Source organism: Carassius carassius, chromosome 23 (assembly GCF_963082965.1).
Source record: "Carassius carassius chromosome 23, fCarCar2.1, whole genome shotgun sequence".
Taxonomy (NCBI): domain Eukaryota; kingdom Metazoa; phylum Chordata; class Actinopteri; order Cypriniformes; family Cyprinidae; genus Carassius; species Carassius carassius.
In genome coordinates this window covers 30,732,291-30,753,261 of record NC_081777.1, presented here as the reverse complement: position 1 = coordinate 30,753,261, position 20,971 = coordinate 30,732,291, and the positions used below count along the sequence as shown (strand labels likewise).

The 20,971-nt window shown below is 37.6% G+C and overlaps 2 protein-coding genes across 2 annotated transcripts in view; both read left to right on the top strand.

Annotated features, from left to right (window-relative positions):
- The window catches only part of aamdc (adipogenesis associated, Mth938 domain containing), a 407,769-nt gene that overhangs the window by 270,687 nt on the left and 116,111 nt on the right, over window positions 1–20,971 (top strand). The gene's annotated exons all lie outside the window — the stretch shown is intronic.
- LOC132101996 (potassium/sodium hyperpolarization-activated cyclic nucleotide-gated channel 1-like) overlaps window positions 1–20,971 on the top strand; it is a 72,086-nt gene that overhangs the window by 46,857 nt on the left and 4,258 nt on the right. Inside the window, exons 5-6 of the mRNA XM_059507209.1 lie at window positions 11,015–11,161; window positions 11,382–11,622. Of these exons, the coding sequence (XP_059363192.1) occupies window positions 11,015–11,161; window positions 11,382–11,622 (388 nt within the window). The remainder of the gene's footprint in view (window positions 1–11,014; window positions 11,162–11,381; window positions 11,623–20,971) is intronic.

Here is a 20,971-nt window from a genome sequence, read left to right as displayed (position 1 = left end):
TCTGCAAAACCCTCTCACTCGTGCTCGGCAGAGGATTATGGGAAGATGAGAGTTTCCTGGGCAGTTATATGCGTGCTCTTTTTCTTATCTACCTGCTAACAGAGAGAACGGCCGACACATACATGTGAGCCACGGCTCCATTCACATACTGTCTGTATTATAAAGTGTGTGAGATTAGGATTATCTTCTCCCTAATCATATGTTGAAGCTAGAATGCACAAGGCAAGGCAAAGTATGGTATATTTCTGGTGGATTTAAAAAACTGTATATGGTTTCTGCACTGTGTTTTTCATTTTAATTTGACATTTTTCTTCCTTTTTTCTTTTAGTATTGATTATTAGCTTGTCATTAACCCTTGAACTTCAGTTTGGGAATAGTTCACCAACTTTACCTTAAAGAGCTTTATTTTTAAAATGTTTTTTTAAATTTCATAAATTATTGCTCTGAATCAGTCTAACAAATATATATATATAGCAAAAAATCTTGATAAAATGTTTTTTTATTTAAATTAGATAATTGTTTAATTTTGACATTTGAAGCACAAACAGAACGGTCTGACTTTATATATGTTAAACTGCGCAGTCTATTTCTGTTCCCTCAAAATAGCAACGTGCTTGAACACACCTTGTTTTCAGACCAGCCACACCCATGGGCGCAAATGTATTTACTTTTTAAACAACATGACACAGGACATGAAAATGATAACTGCATTTGGCTGAAACTAGCAAAAAACATGTGTATGAGTGTATGATAGAGCCCACAGTGTTTTCTTGGTTACTGCTGGAAACAAAGCAGCCCTGTACTTATAAAATCCTCTTTAATAGTCATCATACTGACACAAGATGAAAAGAAAATACCTTCTAAACCTTTCAGTCAGTCAGTTTCCTCTTTAAGATACAGTCATATAAACTATCGTGATTCGTTTATCATCTCGACCGACTTGAATCGTCACATATTTTTTACGATTTTTAGGGCATCATTAAATCCCTATTGTTTTGTTTTATTTGACTGAACTAATAAGTGTGCATCACCAGAAATCGATGTCCAGTACCATTAGACATAGACGTGAGTTGGTATGCTGCTATGTACCATCACATGGAGTCACCGGGGAGCTGAAACACCTGATTAGATGGAACAGCATCACTGCTGATATGATTCTGAGCGAAGCTCTGCTGTATTCACACCCTCACACACACCTCACGCCTCTTACATTCACATCCGAACTCAGAGACTCACTCCAACACGTTTCTCCTGGCTTAATATGAACGTGTGAGGCCGGGAAACCACTGTCCGATTTCCCCAGTGAAATCATTGCGCCATATGTCTCCGTCCGTAGGTGCTGAGAAGAGAATAAAATGCTCTGAACGCGTCACTTTATGAAGTGTTTGGATATGTGGAGTAATCCTGTTCACCAGGGCGGTGTAAGAGCATTATAGTGCAGTCATAACATGTTTGATAACTGCTTAAATTAATGAGGATTAATTCTATCATGTCTAATCTATTTGAGTCACACATGATCTTGCGTGTGGAGGCAGGATTAGCAAACGCTTCACACGTTATCATTTCAAGAGAAAGTGAAAAAAGAGAAGTGGAGGCATACTCAGAATTTGTGCTCTGCATCCTGTCCAAGTGCATACACACAATAGTGGACACACACTGTAAACACACACACGGAGCAGTGGGCAGCCATATTGCCGCTGTGCCTGAGGAGCAGTTGGGGTTTCAGTGCCTTGCACAATGGATTTCACTTCAGTTTGTGTTTGGAAGAGAGCTCTGTTCATTAACTCCCCCCAACTACCCTGCCGGACCTGAGACCCGAACCCGCGACCTTGGGGTTAAGTCTTTGAAAATAATTCTTCAAACTCTGTGTTTTAAAGGCAAGTTACCCATTTGAAAATATAGCTACTTACTTTTCTAGATGTTTAAATTCTAGGCGAAAAAATTTACTTCATTTTATATGAGATTATATGCAACCTTTTGGACAAATGAATATGTTTTATGAAGTATATGCAATGTTTTATTGCAATCTCGGGTTAGGTATGTGACCATGGTTCCTCGAGAGGGAACGAGATGAGATGCATTGGGGAATACAGCCTGCATAACTGGTGTCTGAAGCACATGTGTAACAACAACAATCTAATGGTCCACCTGGCCCAAGATGTCATAGGTGGGGTGCCCAGAAGTATAAAAGGGCACCTGTTGGAGACATCATATACTAAGTTTTCTGAAGGAGATGTAAAGAGGCAGCCTCTCGGGGAACCATGGTTACATGCGTAAACAGAGACGTTCCCCTTCTAGGGAACTCCACACTGCAACCCCTAGAGGGCACATTGGGGAACAAAATCCAACTATGCCGTGCCAAGGCGCATGCCTGTCTACCTGGTGGGGGAGCATCAAGGAAGCGACAGACGTAGACCCAATCCCAATCCATTTCAGTCCTACGGTAGGCTAGCGAAGCACCATGTCATTGACCAGGGGCTCACAAGAAGGAAAAACATATTAACAAGCCAACACATTAACATCATCAGGTCCGAGATCAAAGGCTGTCCAAAACTGTGGCCAAAAACACTAAAGGGATGGACAAAGCTATTGTCAAATAGCAGTTACCTCGAATAAGGCAGAAGACAGGACAAAGACTTCAGCGCTTTCAATCTTGCATGATCAGGGCAGAAACGATTCCGTGAGCAACATCGCAACTGTGCTGCGGCAAAGGCAAACCAGGACGCAAAACACAAATGCTTCGTCCCGCATCCCTCGGGAATGGAAACATGCGCGAGTGGAGCCTAGACATCATGACTCATCACAATAAGTGCATAACTCTGAATGCACGTGCTCTCCGCCAAGACAAACACAAAAGCAGAATATGCCCTCAGATGTTAGAATCCAAACAAGGAGGCACACATTCCCTCAGGCGTTGCTCGACTCAAGTGCTATACATGGGATTGATAACCCAAAAGAGCATCTTAACTCCGCAAGTCCTGCGATCTGAGGCTTAGCTGTGCCTCAGAGCCCCCGAGGTTACTATGATATTTTGGAGCATTTCCAACAACTGTGCATGAGCCGGTATTCGGTAATACGATATATATCACAGTAATGAATATGCTAGGTATTGTTATCTTGGGCACTTCTAAATACCGTGATTAATTATATATTATAAATTATTCAGAATTTGGAATGCATTTTAAGAATACTAATCCCATCAACTGGTCAAAATGCACAACACACCTGTATTCTGCTTGAAAGACACGTGTGTGCTCTGATGTAAACAAGCATGTAATAGAAGCACATGGGGGATCATGTGAGAGATGCGCTGAATGAAAGCACCTTCACTCTCTGACAGCAGATGGCGCTAAACTGCAGAAAATGCATCCCTTACCCTGGAAACCCCATAAATAAAGCAGCTGCACTACTTTCTAAAACATATTCGAATAATTTTAAACAGCCTTTCAGATTTGTTAAATTCTTAAGTATTTAGACTTAATAGGCTATTTTCAAACTTTTTTTTTTACTGTGTGTATTTTATGTTACAATTTAAGAACTTAATAATTGCCGGATTATTTTGCATTTTTTTATGTAATACTTATTTTTTACATTGCATGATTATATTATTAGCATGAAATCTTTTTGTGTGGTGTGTGTTCTGTTTGCAGTTATGCTTAAGTTAGAGTGAATTTGAACCACCACTTTTAGAGTCTCTGTTCTGCCATCCATTGAAATATTCTCCTGTGTGTTTTGAGATGAAGAATCTTATCTTCATCTACATGCAAATGTAGATCCCAGATTTTCAGTCTTTTGCATTTTCTTTTGACCAGTTAAACGAAATCCACCATGAAAAAGCTCCTCTGGTGCATGTGCATTCATAAGCAGCGTGTTTTGACATGTCGGCCCCAAACAGCGTGAACATCCCTGCCCATCATTTGCTCCCAGTCTTTAATTAACACTTGGCAATTATGTGCATTTCCTTGGGGGCTGATAAATGAAAACTTTAAAGCTGACTATATTCTGCAGAACTGATGTTCTGTCAAGTCAAACTCGACAAAGCCTTTCTCTCGGGTTCAACACTAGAAAAGCCCCTTCACACTTTCCTGTAACAGCAGGAAGCAGAGATGCTGGTCTTCAAACCTGTGTCAATGTGACCAGCTCTGGCAGCTTTCAGAGTTTATTTTATCCCCAGTCAACCCAATGGTACTAATCTCATTTATTCTGCTGCCGAACTCGACTTTCCTCTGAAATCACTCCCTCTGCTCTCCGAAGACCCCTGCTTCTGCTGCTGCTTTACCACACTCATATGCTTTCATGTTAAGCCATGCGTGGGCTCTTTTGAAAGAACTTCATGAGGATCTTTGCAGCTTGCAGACGGGTGATGACATCATTAGGTATAGATCTGTGACAGATGCGGCTCTTTTTCAAAAGTTTTTTATAGGGTTATCATCTGTAACTTAAATGAAAACTAAACTGAAATAAATACAATTTTATATTGTACTATTTATACTTAGTTTTTATATTTTTCATATTATATATATATATATATATATGTGTGTGTGTGTGTGTGTGTGTGTGTGTGTGTGTGTGTGTGTATAAAACATAAAAATATAAAAACTTAAGTATAAATAGTACAATATAAAATATTTTTAAAATGTATAAAAATTCATTTTAAATAAATAATATAATTATATATAAAATAAATAATAATATAATTAAATATAAAATTAGTAAAAATATGAAAATAAATATATCAACTATATATACATATTTAAGGCAAGAAAGTACAGGCAAAAACGTTATTTTGTGATCCACTGGTCAGTTTTGGGGCCTATTTGGCTTCGTCGAAAAACATTTTTGTCAAATAAAATTTAAGTTGTGTATTGGGACATTTGGTCTGTGTTGGGGTTTTCCATTATAGTTGGAATATTCAATCCATTAAAAATAATTTGTTTAAATTATATTTAATGTTTTAAGGGTGGGGGTGTTACGAGCCCCTGTTCTTTCTCTCTTTTCTTTCCTGAGTGTAGCTGCTAATTGGATGTGGGCGGAGACTATTACAAACACCTGAAGCCTCTACCTATTTCAGAGCTGCTGGCACTTCAATGGCGACTTGCCCTGGGAACTCTGTTTTGTGTTTGTGTTTAGTCTTGTTTCACATTCTCTTTTGTTTAAGGATGGCGAGTAACTTTGATATTAATTTTACCTGTATAATAAAACTTAAACTTTTGCCCTGGGTCGTAACAATGTTGTTACAGTATGGTTGAAAGAAAACATCCAAAATGTTTATTTGTTTATTAAATTTTATTACATTTACACTAAACTTTACAGTATTATTTCTGTCATTTATTTTTATACAGTATTTTATTCATAAAAATAGAGGGGAAATATATTTTCTTCAGTCTGTTGACTGCATTTTCTGATTTATGGACTAATAAAAAAAGATAAATCCAAAATCTCTCAATAAAAAACCTTTCAATCTAATATGTTCACACAAAATGAGAATTTTGAACCTAGTTTTGTCCAGTGTTCAGATCTCTATTCGGGACCTAACAAAATTACTAAAACATTTTACTGAAATTCCAATAAAATAAGCACTTAACCAACTAATACTAGCACTTTTCCTTTCTTTTCTTGTTTTTCATATTTATATAAAAAAAAAAACCTGGCTATGCGTTCTGTACTAGACTAACTGAGACTTGTCATGGCACTTGTATACTGTTGTTGTTCTCTTGTTGATCTGATTGTTTCTATTGTTCTCATTCGTAAGTCGCTTTGGATAAAAGCGTCTGCTAAATGATTAAATGTAAATGTAATGTAAATGTAAAAAAATAAAAAATATCCTCAAACTAATAAGTAAACTCTTACAGTATCTCTATGATACTAACATAAGACTGGTGGTTTATCATTTGAAATGATGTGAGGTTGGTTAATTGTCATTTAGCAGCAGAAGTTTATGGTTTGTGGGTCACTGCGATCTAAATTAAGCCCAGCAACCTTTCTGAGACCTTTGTGAGTCCTGCGTCCAGCCCTGGGCTTTGTTCTGCATTTTAAATGTCTCATAACAATGGAAAGCACAATTTTTTTTTTTAAATAAGGGCTTGATGTACTATGTTCCCAGACCATTTATTGAAATTAAGTTGCAGAATAACTCATTCAGGACAGAAATTGCTACATGAAAAGCTCCAGTGAGGTAGATGTCGATACGTATGTGAGCTACTTCTTGAAGAAAGCACAGCAGGGGAAGTGTTCAGCAGCAGCTTACCTGGAACAGACGAGTCTTTTGAAGAGAGACGCAGATCTTGCGCTGCGCTTTCATGTGCGATGGACTCTATAGAGACCAGTCACGGCCTGTCATGCAAATTCATCAATACCCCTTCATCCCACTCACACGGTAACCTGCTGTAGCCATGGATACCGCTGGAGGATGCTGGGATGGCCTGTTTGCAGCATCAAAACAGACGTTTTTTTTATTTATCAGAGGATAAATAAATTATTTCAGCACGTTCCTGGACTTTATATAAATGATACATCAGTGCATGTAATACTTCTTATTCAGTTTCATATTTTATTATTAATATTACTACTACTACTACTACTACTACTACATTTAAGTTAAATAGATGATTTTTTTAATTTAGCAAAAAAATATATATATATATTTTTTTTATATTATTATTATTATTGCTGGTTATTACTATTTTTCTTAAATACTTTATTTTTTATTTTACATTTTATGTATATATATATATATATATATATATATATATATATATATATATATATATATATATATATATATATATATATATATATATATATATATTAAAATTCAATAGTAATGACAAATAAAATAAGAAATATTACCATTATAAAAAATTTATTTTGTTTATTTTTGTTGTTGTAAATGTTAAACAGATTTATTATCACATAATATTTGTGTAAATTGTGCAACCTTTCAAAATAATAAAAAATAATAATAGTATTATTATTATTATTATTATTTAAAAAAAATAGTAATTAATATTATGTTATTAATAATAATAATAATAATAATTGGTATTATTAATATTCAATGTATATAAAAAATTATCAGCCTTACATTTTATTCTGTGGTTGTAAAATATGTTCTATCATGGGAATAAAAACCAGAACTGACCTTATTTATTTTCTCAGCATGTTTCTGGACGTATTTCGAATTATTCATCAGTGCATGCAGGGTATATCAAAGAAAAACAAATGTTTTTAAATATTTAAAGAAGTTTGACGTGATGTCTCAGTTTTCTGTGCAACTGTGCAAGATTCATTGCATTGCATTTAAATATCTTGGCCTCATAACTAGTTTGCTAAAATTAGCAGCACATGTTCTGTGAAGATACATCATGGTCTGCAGCTCTTCAGTACGAGTGCAAATATTCAAAGCCACGATTAGCCCGGGATTTGGCTGAAAAGGCCCGCATGGAGAGGGAAAGGGAGAGGCAGAAGGCAAAATAAATGTTTAGAAATTATAATTAAGCGGCTGACATCTCTTTTGGGACATAAATTATTCATGTTAATTTGGAAAGAGAATTAGCATGTGGTGTTGGGGAGAACGGATGTGTGTGTGTGTGTGTGTGTGTGTGTGTGTGTGTGTGTGTGTGTGTGTGTGTGTGTGTGTGTGTGTGTGTGTGTGTATGTGTGTGTGTGTGTGTGTCTCACAGGAGTGAAGTGATTTGTGAACTGACTGTAAATGACAGATGATGTTCTGATGTTCAGCTTTTACCTGAGTGCTGCTCATGCCGCTCAGTAAATCATTCAGGCCTGTGTGTGTAAAACCAAGCTATTTGATGTGTTACAATGTGTGTATGAAGGTTTTTGTGAGTGTGTATTATTTTTACATAATCTGCATCACTTCCTGGAACTTAAATTCACTTCCTGTGCTTGTTCAGAAGATGACGGGCAGTGAAATCAGTCTGGCGTATCTGAACCGGATCAGCAGATGTTCTGTCTGCTGCTGTCAGAAACAAACGCAGAAATAGATCTGGTGACACAGAGAGTAAAGCACTGTGTTGGTTTAATGTTTAGAAATGAAGAAATTAAAACCATAATATCAATGTTAGCCATTAATGTTGGTATTGTAATTTTTCAATTGTGCTGTAAAATAAAATAATAATTATTTGTTTATTTTATTTCTTTATTTTATATATTTTTTGTCATACTGATACATAATCAATTTTTTTGGACAACCCTGCAAAATGATGAAGATGATGACTATTGTTTTAAATATTGTTATTTTTACTTTTTTAATTGAAATAATAAAATATTCATATTTACTATTATTCTTTTTACTATTATGATTATTAATAATAGTCATAATGATTGATACATAATCACACTTTCTGGCAAACCCTGTAAAATAACGATTGTTATTTTTGCTATTCCTTACTTTCTAATCCCCCCCCCCCCAATTGAAATATTACAATAGTAATATTTATTATTAATATTATTGTTATTATTAAAGTCATACTGATAAATAATCCAAAGAAAAATGGGGGGGGGGTATTGTTATTTACATTTTATTGTTATTATTTAATAATAATAACCATCATCACAATCAAATAATAATACATGATAAAAACACACAAAACATATTTTTTAATTGTGCAGCCCTACAAACAAGAACAGCAAAGCTGGTGCTTTTTAAATGGCATTTTAAATAGCAATTTTTAACAGAAGTTAGAAAGTAGATTTCCTCAAATGGTGCAGCCCTGTTGTTGTGTCTGTGGCAGAAAACATGTTCTCCGTGTCATATTGTGACACTTACAGAGCTCCTCTAAAGCCACAGACGGTCAGTCAGCTTCTGTGTGTGTGTGTGTGTGTGTGTGTGTGTGTGTGTGCTCTGAATACGATCGGTGGACAGAGCCTGATTAAAAATCCCCACACACTTGCAGAGGTCAGCGTGTGTGTGTGTGGTTTGTAGGTGAGCCGTCACAGTCGATGGAACAGCTTCATTGGGATGCGCAGCTGAAACATGGGCAGGTCGGTGTGTTTTTCATTCAGGAGGAGAGCCAGAGCTCTTCAGTGAGTATGAAGCAGTCAGCTTCTCCTGCAGCATGGAAGCAGCGAGAGTTTATTCATCGTGTTGTTTCAAACCATAAAAATTGCACATTAATGCATTTCACAAATAACTAACATTAGGATTTCTACCTGATAAAATATTTTAGAGCTGGCATAACTAACATAGAAAAATAAATAAATAAATCATAGACTTTTCCAGATCTAGAAATCATACTTCCATAATAATGCAGTTATTTTAGTATCAATTACATACTAGTTTTTATTTAAAGTGTTATTTTATGCTTTTTGTTTTAATTTTATATTTTGTTAGTTTTAGCAATTTTTTTTGGGGATAAAGTTGTGTGTGTTTTTGTCTTTGGAAATGTTATTATTTTTGTAATATGTCAGTATAGTTTTTGTTGTTTTTTTCTGTTTTATTTTCAGTTATTTCAGTGCATCAACTTAAATATTTCCTTGGAAGCTAGCCGAATTAAAACAAACGCTTTTATATTTTATTCTTCAAAATCAGTGGTTGATGAGGCCAAGTAAAATAAGAAATATCTTGGGTTGTGATCTTATTTTAATACTTGTTTTGTTTTGTCTTGTTTTAAATAATTTCAAGTAAATTATGCTAATACATTTTATATGTTCCTCTATTGTAAGTCGCTTTAGGGTAAAAGAATAGTAAAATAAAACAATTAAAATCTCACTTCTAAAAATGCATAAAGTTTTCTTTTAGATGCTGTCTTAAAGTTTTATTAGCACAGTCGTATACAGTCATGAGGAGCAGCATTTTGAGCCAATGAAATGTACCCATGAGTGGAGCTACTCAACATGATGCTGCAGAAATAGAGACCACTTGATTGTTTGTTGAGAGTAAAACTCAGATTTATATGGCAGAGGAGCTTGTCTCACTTGTTGGTTTATCGTTTCAAGTCATAATCAGCTTTATATAAACCGAACAGACGTCTGTTCTGCCCTACAACAGCAAAACACAATAGCTATGCTGACTGTGTGTGTGTGTGTGTGCGTTTTCTCTCAGGAAGCACCACAGGCAGTTCATCATGGAGCTGATGTTCACGGTCTCATTAGACTTGTCTTTTTATGGAAGGAAATAGCCCTCAGTCTTTATAGTGTTGTTCAGAGGATATTAGCATCTGCTGCTTTTTACGGCAACAGCTGACAGTGTAAAAACTGTAAAGTATGAAAAAAGTTTGAAAACTCACCTCCATACAGTATCAGCACAGTCACAATGTATTCATTACATCACAAATAAAACACTACAAATGAGAACAGAATCAAATTGTGACTATCTATGTGTCCGTGTGCATAAACTCGAGTCCTAGTGTGGTTTCTGTGTTGGATTATAGCTGTGCATATTCGTGTGTGTGTGTGTGTGTGTGTGTGTGTGTGTGTGTGTGTGTGTGTGTGTGTGTGTGTGTGTGTGTGTGTGTGTGTGTGTGTGTGTGTGTGTGTGTTTGAAGGTCAGTGAAGATCTTAGCACTGTTGCTCTTTACTCTACAAACCTTTGATCCTCTAGAGAACCGACACACACACACACACACACACACATGTACCTCTCTCACTGTGTCTCACACACACTCAGTGGCAGGTTTGTCTGTGTGTTGTGTCTTTTATGCGGATGATGTCATCTATGGAGATCATACATCATAATTTACATACACCTTGCACAATCAAAAAAACTAAATGTTAATAATGTATATATTATTAACAATATAATATAACATAACATAATATCATATCATATAACTTTATTATATAATATATACATCAATTAATTAACCTAATACAAGTCAATTAGTCTAAAAAAATTATTTAAACATGCCTTAAAAACAATGTGATACTAACAGTGTTGCTTAAATTTACACCAGTAATTAATATCTTGTTTTACATGTTTCTGTTTAACATGTTAAAAACTGACTTCCCCCTTTTAAAATGTGCAATAACTACTGTCTGTGTGTCTGTGTTTCTGCAGTACAAGCAGGTGGAGCAGTACATGTCCTTCCATAAGCTGCCAGCAGACATGAGACAGCGGATCCATGATTACTATGAACACAGATACCAGGGGAAGATGTTTGATGAAGAGAGCATTTTGGGAGAACTTAATGAGCCACTAAGAGAGGTGAGGACACACAGATGCATGCTGGGGAATGCATGTTATATGTGCAGTATGTCCATTTTCTGTATGCACTGAATACCCAGATGCATGAATGCTGCATCCCACAATGCAATGAGCTCACGTTTACCTTTCTTTTCCAATGTGGCGACTGAACAGTAAGTGATATCAGAAGTCCTTTTTAATTGATCAGTCTGTCTAAAATGTTTTGCTTTTCACTTCACAGGAGATTATAAACTTCAACTGTCGGAAGCTGGTGGCGTCTATGCCGTTGTTTGCCAACGCAGATCCGAATTTTGTGACATCAATGCTCACCAAACTTCGCTTCGAGGTCTTCCAACCTGGAGACTACATCATACGAGAAGGAACCATCGGAAAGAAGATGTACTTCATCCAGCACGGCGTGGTGAGCGTCCTCACCAAAGGAAACAAGGAGGCCAAGCTGTCGGACGGGTCCTACTTTGGAGGTACAAATGTATTGCAATCATGAAATACAAAAGTGGATCATGCACTCACACACAGAGTGGAGCTCAGCCATTTCTCCAGCTTTAATATTCATAATGATGGATTAGCCAAAACAAAAGCTTTTTGCCTCTAAGCTTTTGGGACAGTCACAGAATCATGGGATTGCAGCCGATAAGTGCCCTATTTCTGGGACATTAACACAGATGCATAGCAGGTGCATGTCCGTGTCATTTTGGGGGGTTGGGGGGGGGTCTTCTGAGGCAGCTGTTCAAGTTTCTGTTCTTCAGTTTTCATAATTCAAAACAGAGCTGTGGAGATACATAAAATTACAATTTATTTCATGTACAGCTTATACGCACTACCATTCAAGATTACCTTTCAAGATCAAGTCATTAAAAAGATTTTTTCAATAAATGAATACTTTTGTTCATCAAGGATGCATTAATCTAATGTATCACGGTTTCCACAAAAATATGAAGCTGCATGACTTTTATGATTTGCATGACTGCATGATTTTTAACATTGATCTTAATCAGGAATTGTTCCTTCAAATTCTAATATGCAAATCAGAATATCAGAATGATTTCTGAAGGATCATGTGACACTGAAGACTGGAGTAATGATGCTGAAAATACAGATTTGATCACAGCAATCAATTACATTTCACCATATATTCAAAAGAAAAATAATTTTTATAACATAACATAACATATATTTAAAATCTATCATTTAAAGGTGACATTTTACAATGTGTCATGTATTAACAATAGTTAATGCATAAGCTAACATGAACCAGCAATGAGCAATATATTTTTTCAGCATTCATTAATCTTTTTTAAATAAAGTTAACCAAAAAAACCAAAAAACAGTTATTCATTGTTTTAGTACATAGTGCTTTAACTGATGTTAACAAATCTAACTTTAAAAAAAATTTTATTATTAAAAGGTGAAATTACGATTGTATTAATTAATATTAAGATCTTTTAAAATTAAGACAGAATTTGAGATAAGACAATAATGTCTGTGATGTCACTAGTGAAGCTTTGAGACTGTAGGTGTGTCCCAAAATGCATACTAATGCACTTTTCTATGTTTTGTAGTATAAATAGTGTGAGTAAGGTGTTCACACTGAAAATTCCAAAAAGAAAATAGCACTTTAAATTTCTGAATGATGCAAAAAAAAATTATCTCAGCTTTGATTATAGCGAAGGGTAATCAGACTCTGATTATGAATGACAAGAATAACCTTATTTAAATCATCTTCTACATAGTTAAGTGTATAAATGCATAGTGTACAGTGTGTCATTTAGGACACAGCTTTTGTGTGTTCTGGCATTCTGTGTTGTCATGATGTAATTTTCCTGTGGTTCCAGATTTATTGGTCACATGACATTAGGTCTCTGGTGATTTGTGGGTAATTTGGTCCAATCAATCTGAATACAGCCTTAGATGAGGTCAAAGGTCAAGACTACAACTCTCGACACTCTTTCATCTGCTTTATTTCATTGAGTGGTTTCTGTTTAAATAGTGAGGCATTTAGCTGCCTGTGACCCGTCCACCCAAGGTTAATTACAGCTCATGTACTCTTCGCAACCTCTGACCTCATCCTGCGGGATCTCTGATGGAAATAATGGAAAGATAACATGCAATCCATCTCTGTCCTTAATCTGTATTTCACATAGCTACATGCTCCTGACAATCTTCAAGCCATTTCTGGCACCAGTGCATGCTGGGAAAGGAACAGAAAGCCGTGGAGAATTTGTTTTTAACTCGAGTTATTCACTCATGAAATTAATTTATGTAACGGTTCTTCAGGGGAATGTGAGATTTTAATGTCCTGGTGTCTGTTATTTATTACTTATGTGACACTGGCATTGGCTAAAACAAGTTGACTTAGAAGACAGCATAATTATGCTACAGGCTTCACATGGAGAACTTAAATGGCTGTCTATGTAGGCAGCTCAGTAAGGTTTGAAACAGTTCATCACATAAATAGAGTAAGAAACATGCATGAGCTTGTCTTTAAATGGCACACATGAGATCACATGAATTCCCTCATGATTCCTGTGATTATGTTTGCCATCAATGATTCAAATGCAGATGCTGATGATAATTATGGACATGCTGCTTATACCAAGTCATGTGACTTGTTCTCCATAATGAGGTTGCATGGTTGAGCTTGACTTGAGGAGGGATGAATATGAAAGAAGATATTGACAAGAGTAAGATAGGCCAGGTTTATTTGTTTATGTATGTATTTATTTGTCATTTATTTTATTTCATTTTTAAGAAAAACTGATTGTTATTTGTCAATGCTAGGGTATTGTTATGCAGTTGTTGTGGTATTCTTGATTGCTAGGTTGCTCGGGCTGGTTGTAAGGGTGTTTCGGATGGTTGGTGGTTTTTAGGATGTTCTGGCTGGCTGGTTGTTAAGGTGTTTGGAATGTTTAATGGTTTCTATGACGTTCTGGCTGGTTGTAAGGGTGTTTTGGATGGTTGGTGGTTTCTAGGGCATTCTGGGTGGTTGTTAGGGTGTTTTGAATGGTTGGTGGTTTTAGGGTGTTCTGGCTGGCTGGTTGTTAGGGTGGTTGGAATGTTTGGTGGTTTCTAGGATGTTCTGGCTGGTTGTTAGGGTGTTTTGGATGGTTGGTGGTTTTAGGGTGTTCTGGCTGGCTGGTTGTTAGGGTGTTTGGAATGTTTGGTGGTTTCTAGGATGTTCTGGCTGGTTGTTAGGGTGTTTGGGATGGTTGGTGGTTTTAGGTGTTCTGGCTGGTTGTTAGGGTGTTTGAATGTTTGGTGGTTTTTAGTGTGTTCTGGCTGGTAGTTATAATGTTTTGGATGATGGGTGGTTTTGGGATGTTCTGGCTGGTTGTTAGGGTGTTTGGGATGGTTGGTGGTTTTAGGGTGTTCTGGCTGGCTGGTTGTTAGGGTGTTTGGAATGTTTGGTGGTTTCTAGGACGTTCTGGCTGGTTGTTAGGGTGTTTTGGATGGTTGGTGGTTTTAGGTTGTTCTGGCTGGCTGGTTGTTAGGGTGGTTGGAATGTTTGGTGGTTTCTAGGATGTTCTGGCTGGTTGTTAGGGTGTTTTGGATGGTTGGTGGCTTCTAGGGCGTTCTGGATGGTTGTTAGGGTATTTTGAATGTTTGGTGGTTTCTAGGGCATTCTGGATGGCTGTTAGGGTGTTTTGGATGGTTGGTGGTTTCTAGTGCATTCTGGACGGTTGTTAGGGTGTTCTGAATGTTTGGTGGTTTCTAGGGTGTTCCGGCTGGTTGTTAGGGTGTTTGAATGTTTGGTGGTTTTTAGTGTGTTCTGGCTGGTAGTTATAATGTTTTGGATGATGGGTGGTTTTTAGGATGCTCGGTCTGGTTGTTGGGGTGTTTTGAATGTTTGGTGGTTTCTAGGGTGTTCTGGCTGGTTGTTAGGGTGTTTTGGATGGTTGGTGGTTTTAAGGGTGCTCTTGCTAGTTTTTAGAGTGTTTTGGATGGTTGGTGGTTTTTAGGGTCTTCAGACTGGCTGGTTGTTTGGGTTTTTTGGATGGTTGGTGGTTTTTAAGGTGTTCAGGCTGGCTGGTTGTTAGGGTGTTTTGGATGGTTGGTGGTCTTTAGGGTATTCTGGCTGGCTGGTTGTTAAGGTGATTGGAATGTTTAGTGGTTTCTAGGACGTTATGGCTGGTTGTAAGGGTGTTTTGGATGGTAGGTGGTTTCTAGGGTGTTCTGGACGGTTGTTAGGGTGTTTTGAATATTTGGTAGTTTCTAGCACGTTCTGGGTGGTTGTTAGGATGTTTTGGATGGTTGGTGGTTTTAGGGTGTTCTGGCTGGCTAATTGGTAGGGTGTTTGGAATGTTTGGTGGTTTCTAGGATGTTCTGGCTGGTTGTTAGGGTGTTTTGGATGGTTGGTGGTTTTAGGGTGTTCTGACTGGCTGGTTGTTAGGTGGGTTGGAATGTTTGGTGGTTTCTAGGACGTTCTGGCTGGTTGTTAGGGTGTTTTGGATGGTTGGTGGCTTCTAGGGCCTTCTGGATGGTTGTTAGGGTGTTTTGAATGTTTGGTGGTTTCTAGGGCGTTCTGGACGGCTGTTAGGGTGTTTTGGATGGTTGGTGGTTTCTAGTGCGTTCTGGACGGTTGTTAGGGTGCTCTGAATGTTTGGTGGTTTCTAGGGTGTTCTGGCTGGTTGTTAGGGTGTTTGAATGTTTGGTGGTTTCTAGGGTGTTCTGGCTGGTTGTTAAGGTGCTCTGGCTGGTTGTTAGGGTGTTTGGATGGTTGGTGGTTTTTAGCGTGTTCTGGCTGGTAGTTATGATGTTTTGGATGATGGGTGGTTTTTAGGATGCTCTGTCTGGTTGTTAGGGTGTTTTGGATGGTTGGTGGTTTCTGGCTGGTTGTTAGGGTGTTTGGATGGTTGGTGGTTTTAAGGGTGTTCTGGCTGGCTGGTTGTTAGGGTGGTTGGAATGTTTGGTGGTTTCTAGGATGTTCTGGCTGGTTGTTAGGGTGTTTTTGGATGGTTGGTGGCCTCTAGGGCGTTCTGGATGGTTGTTAGGGTGTTTTGAATGTTTGGTGGTTTCTAGGGCATTCTGGATGGCTGTTAGGGTGTTTTGGATGGTTGGTGGTTTCTAGTGCATTCTGGACGGTTGTTAGGGTGTTCTGAATGTTTGGTGGTTTCTAGGGTGTTCTGGCTGGTTGTTAGGGTGTTAGAATGTTTGGTGGTTTTTAGTGTGTTCTGGCTGGTAGTTATAATGTTTTGGATGATGGGTGGTTTTTAGGATGCTCGGTCTGGTTGTTGGGGTGTTTTGAATGTTTGGTGGTTTCTAGGGTGTTCTGGCTGGTTGTTAGGGTGTTTTGGATGGTTGGTGGTTTTAAGGGTGCTCTTGCTAGTTTTTAGAGTGTTTTGGATGGTTGGTGGTTTTTAGGGTCTTCAGGCTGGCTGGTTCTTTGGGTTTTTTTGATGGTTGGTGGTTTTTAAGGTGTTCAGGCTGGCTGGTTGTTAGGGTGTTTTGGATGGTTGGTGGTCTTTAGGGTATTCTGGCTGGCTGGTTGTTAAGGTGGTTGGAATGTTTAGTGGTTTCTAGGACGTTATGGCTGGTTGTAAGGGTGCTTTGGATGGTAGGTGGTTTCTAGGGTGTTCTGGACGGTTGTTAGGGTGTTTTGAATTTCTAGCACGTTCTGGGTGGTTGTTAGGATGTTTTGGATGGTTGGTGGTTTTAGGGTGTTCTGGCTGGCTAATTGGTAGGGTGTTTGGAATGTTTGGTGGTTTCTAGGATGTTCTGGCTGGTTGTTAGGGTGTTTTGGATGGTTGGTGGTTTTAGGGTGTTCTGACTGGCTGGTTGTTAGGGTGTTTTGGATGGTTGGTGGCTTCTAGGGCCTTCTGGATGGTTGTTAGGGTGTTTTGAATGTTTGGTGGTTTCTAGGGCGTTCTGGACGGCTGTTAGGGTGTTTTGGATGGTTGGTGGTTTCTAGTGCGTTCTGGACGGTTGTTAGGGTGCTCTGAATGTTTGGTGGTTTCTAGGGTGTTCTGGCTGGTTGTTAGGGTGTTTTAATGTTTGGTGGTTTCTAGGGTGTTCTGGCTGGTTGTTAGGGTGTTTGGATGGTTGGTGGTTTTTAGCGTGTTCTGGCTGGTAGTTATGATGTTTTGGATGATGGGTGGTTTTTAGGATGCTCCGTCTGGTTGTTAGGGTGTTTTGGATGGTTGGTGGTTTCTAGGGCAATCTGGCTGGTTGTTAGGGTGTTTTGGATGGTTGGTGGTTTTTAGGGTGTTCTTGTTAGTTTTTAGAGTGTTTTGGATGGTTGGTGTTTTTTGGGTGTTCAGGCTGGCTGGTTGTTAGGGTGTTTTGGATGGTTGGTGGTTTCTAGGGTATTCTGGCTGGCTAACGCATTCTCATCCCAAGGCGTCATATACTGACCCTTTTGACATTTCGTCAACATCCTACGCACATGGCACCCTCTAGCGTCAATATGAGACACAGATTATGGGTTAGGGTTAGGCCGCTAGAAGGCGCCTTCTGGCCCATATTTATCTGCGTCTAATATTGACGCTAGAGGGTGCCATGTGCGTAGGATGTTGACGAAATGTCAAAAGGGTCAGTATATGACGCCTTGTGATGAGAACGGTCTGGGCTGGCTGGTTGTTAGGGTGTATTGGATGGTCTGGGTCTTTAGGGTATTTTGGCTGGCTGGTTGTTAAGATGTTTGGTGGTTTCTAGGACGTTCTGGCTGGATATTAGGGTGTTTTGGATGGTAGGTGGTTTTTAGGGTGTTCTGGTTGATTGTTTGGAAGTTTTGAATGGTTGCTAGGTTTTTTTCTGGGTGTTCTGACTGGCTGTTTTTTTAAGTCAAAAGAGTCATGCATTTTCAATTTTTTTCTGGTCTGTTGATTTGTTTAAACCAATGACTCTAACTATAAGCAGCAGCACTAGTGATGCTCTGCACTACTGAGGATTAAACAGTCTCTCTGATGTGCTTTATTTTGACACGCACACACTGCAGACGGACCATGGCTGTAATACATGTGCTGTCAGAGTCTGGATAAAAGCTTCAAACTGCAGTAGGATCTCAGAGCGCAGCAGGAGTGTGTAGCATGCGTGTGTGTGTGTGTATGTGTGTGTGTGTGTGTGTGTGTGTGTGTGTGTGTGTGTGTGTGTGTGTGTGTGTGTGTGTGTGTGTGTGTGTGTGTGTGTGTGTAGATCATTCTAAGTTAAATGTCATGATCGGGAGAGTTTGATTCATTCTGATCTGGAAGCAGGATTTTTTCAGGAAAATCCCTCAGATCTGAGCCATCTCAACCTGTTTCTGTCTGAGGAGGAGAAGAAAAATTGAACATGGTGTCTCATCAGTTCTATCATCTTGAGATATGAGACAGACAGAATCACACGAGTGTTTATGTGTGTGTGTGTGTGTGTGTGTGTGTGTGTGTGTGTGTGTGTGTGTGTGTGTGTATGTGTGTGTGTTTGAATTGTGGTTTTGCCAAATGCAGTAAGTGAGGCTGCTGTGCGTATAATCCTCTAATGGTTCAAGCTCTGTGACTCTCATTACACACTGACACATTGAGAGTTTTACAGGGAATGTGTTGCACAGGTTCACTGACTAAGTTTGCTCATTTATTTTGGCTTATTTTTGTTCCTTTTTAAGTCCTAATGTTCCTGTCCATTAAAACCAGTGGAATTATGCGGAAATGACAGGATATTAGAATTAGTGTTCCAGTTCAAAGTCTAATGCAGCCCATTTCTGAATAGTTTATTTATTTTGAATATTCGGGGTAATACGACATACAACATGCATAAAATGCAATAATATTTTGCAGCAGCTTTAAATGTGGCTTATCCAGTCGATTTTTGTTTTATAATGTATATGAACCCTTTTAGTTGTTAAATTTCCAAAAACATTATATAATTATATTTATACTGCCATGTTACCATGCTGTTGTTATTTGTTTATTTTTTCCCTGGAGTTGCACATAAATATGGTATATAAGCAATAATTGCATGATTAATAAACCATTTTGAGATTATGTTTATATCTCCCTGGCTCTGAAAGGAAAAGTTCACTCAAAAAAAAAAAAAAATCCAAAAATGAACAGTTGATAGGAGCCATTGATTTCCATAGGAAATATTAAGTCAATGGATGCTGGCAACTTCTTGATAATCAACAGTCTTCAAAATTTCTTCTTTTTGGGGTAATTATCCCTTTAACATAATCCTCACACTCTCTCTCTCTTCTCCATCATGGTAAACAATCCCAGTATTCCATCAGATTATTCCAGCAGGATTTCCTGCGGGATGTTGATGTTGTTTTATTTTGATGAGTCAGAGATCAGCTGTTGAAGGCATCACGCTAATGGAAACGCTGCCATGAACTAAACTGGGGTCAGTGTGAGATCACAAAATCATTCTGGAACAAATCCACATTCACTTCTGTGTGTCCAGCCGGCATGTCATTCCAGTGCCACGTCAAACAGGAAAATATTACTCAGGGACAAATACAAACGAGCCAATAGTTGTCGTATTGTAAGAATACTGACTAGTATTGATTTGTGCTATGAATCTTACCATTTGATTCAGATTCAGGGAGTCATGTTCACAGTTCTCGATGCTTTGTAAAGTGGTTCTGCATGTAAATTGTTAATAAAATAGAATTAAAAATAAAATTCTAATATTGCCTTTCTGTCATGTCTTTGAAAAGAATAGTTTGGCGTCTTTAATTCGATGTCTTTTCCCCCATCCCTATTATTGATGTTTGACAATTAAGAAGCAGAGAGGATTGTGGGTATTGATTGTTTAGCAGCCAGTGGTTTTGCTCTTCTCTGGAGGGCAGCAGAGGGCAGTGTTGCCAGTTCTGCTCCCCGATAAATGGGGCGTAATTCTGCTGATCTGCCATGACATATGAGCTCTGCCAGTCCTCTAAGCTCTGAGTGGCATTTAGTGCTTCAGATGTGGATTACAGAACATTTTAAATCCAAAGAGGGGGACGGATAGTTGTTTTTGACCGTGTGTTTGTTTTTTTCCTTGATAAAAAAGTCAGTTTGATCAGCTCTGTGTGTGTTTGGAGAGAGAATGTGATCAGATGTGTGTTTTCTGGTCTGCACACACAGGTTCACCGAAGGTTCATGCTGAAGAGTGTTGTGGAAGCTCAGTGTCATTTCTGGCAGAATTTGATGGAGTCTGTATCATGCAGCTTTAATGTGTGTGTGTGTGTGTGTGTGTGTGTGTGTGTGTGTGTGTGTGTGTGTGTGTGTGTGTGTGTGTGTGTGTCTACAGGAGCAATGTGAGATGAGCTAAAAGAATCATTTATGTTGATACATACAAGTAATGATGGAATTGTCGTATTATAATATGATTTTTGTTAAATTCCATTTAAATACAGTAATTTCAGTTTGGAGTTAAATAACTTCCTCAAGTTTTACATTGACTTCTTGCATTAAATAAAAAATCTGAAGAAATACTATATTCTCTCAACCTTTCCATCATAAAATGCTTATAATTTAATAACTACTATAAATGCAAATAATTTCTAATAATATTTATTATAATTTGCAGTTATAACCTAAAGAAAATATTTAGAAATGATATTGCCAGCTTGATTGTTTTTACATTTTATGAATGAAATTTAATATAATTATAAATGCTAATAATAAAAATAAAATAATCATAAATTAAATTATCATAATTTATTAAAATTTGCATTTATAACCTATAGAATAAAATATATAATAACAACTCTGCCAGTATCAAATGCTTATAAATTAATTTTGTAAATGCAAATTATTATAGGCTGAGTATAAATGCAAGTAATAATAAATTAACATAATCAAATAGTTTATAGCAATTTATTTTATATTATAATTTAAATTCATAAGTTAAAAATATATA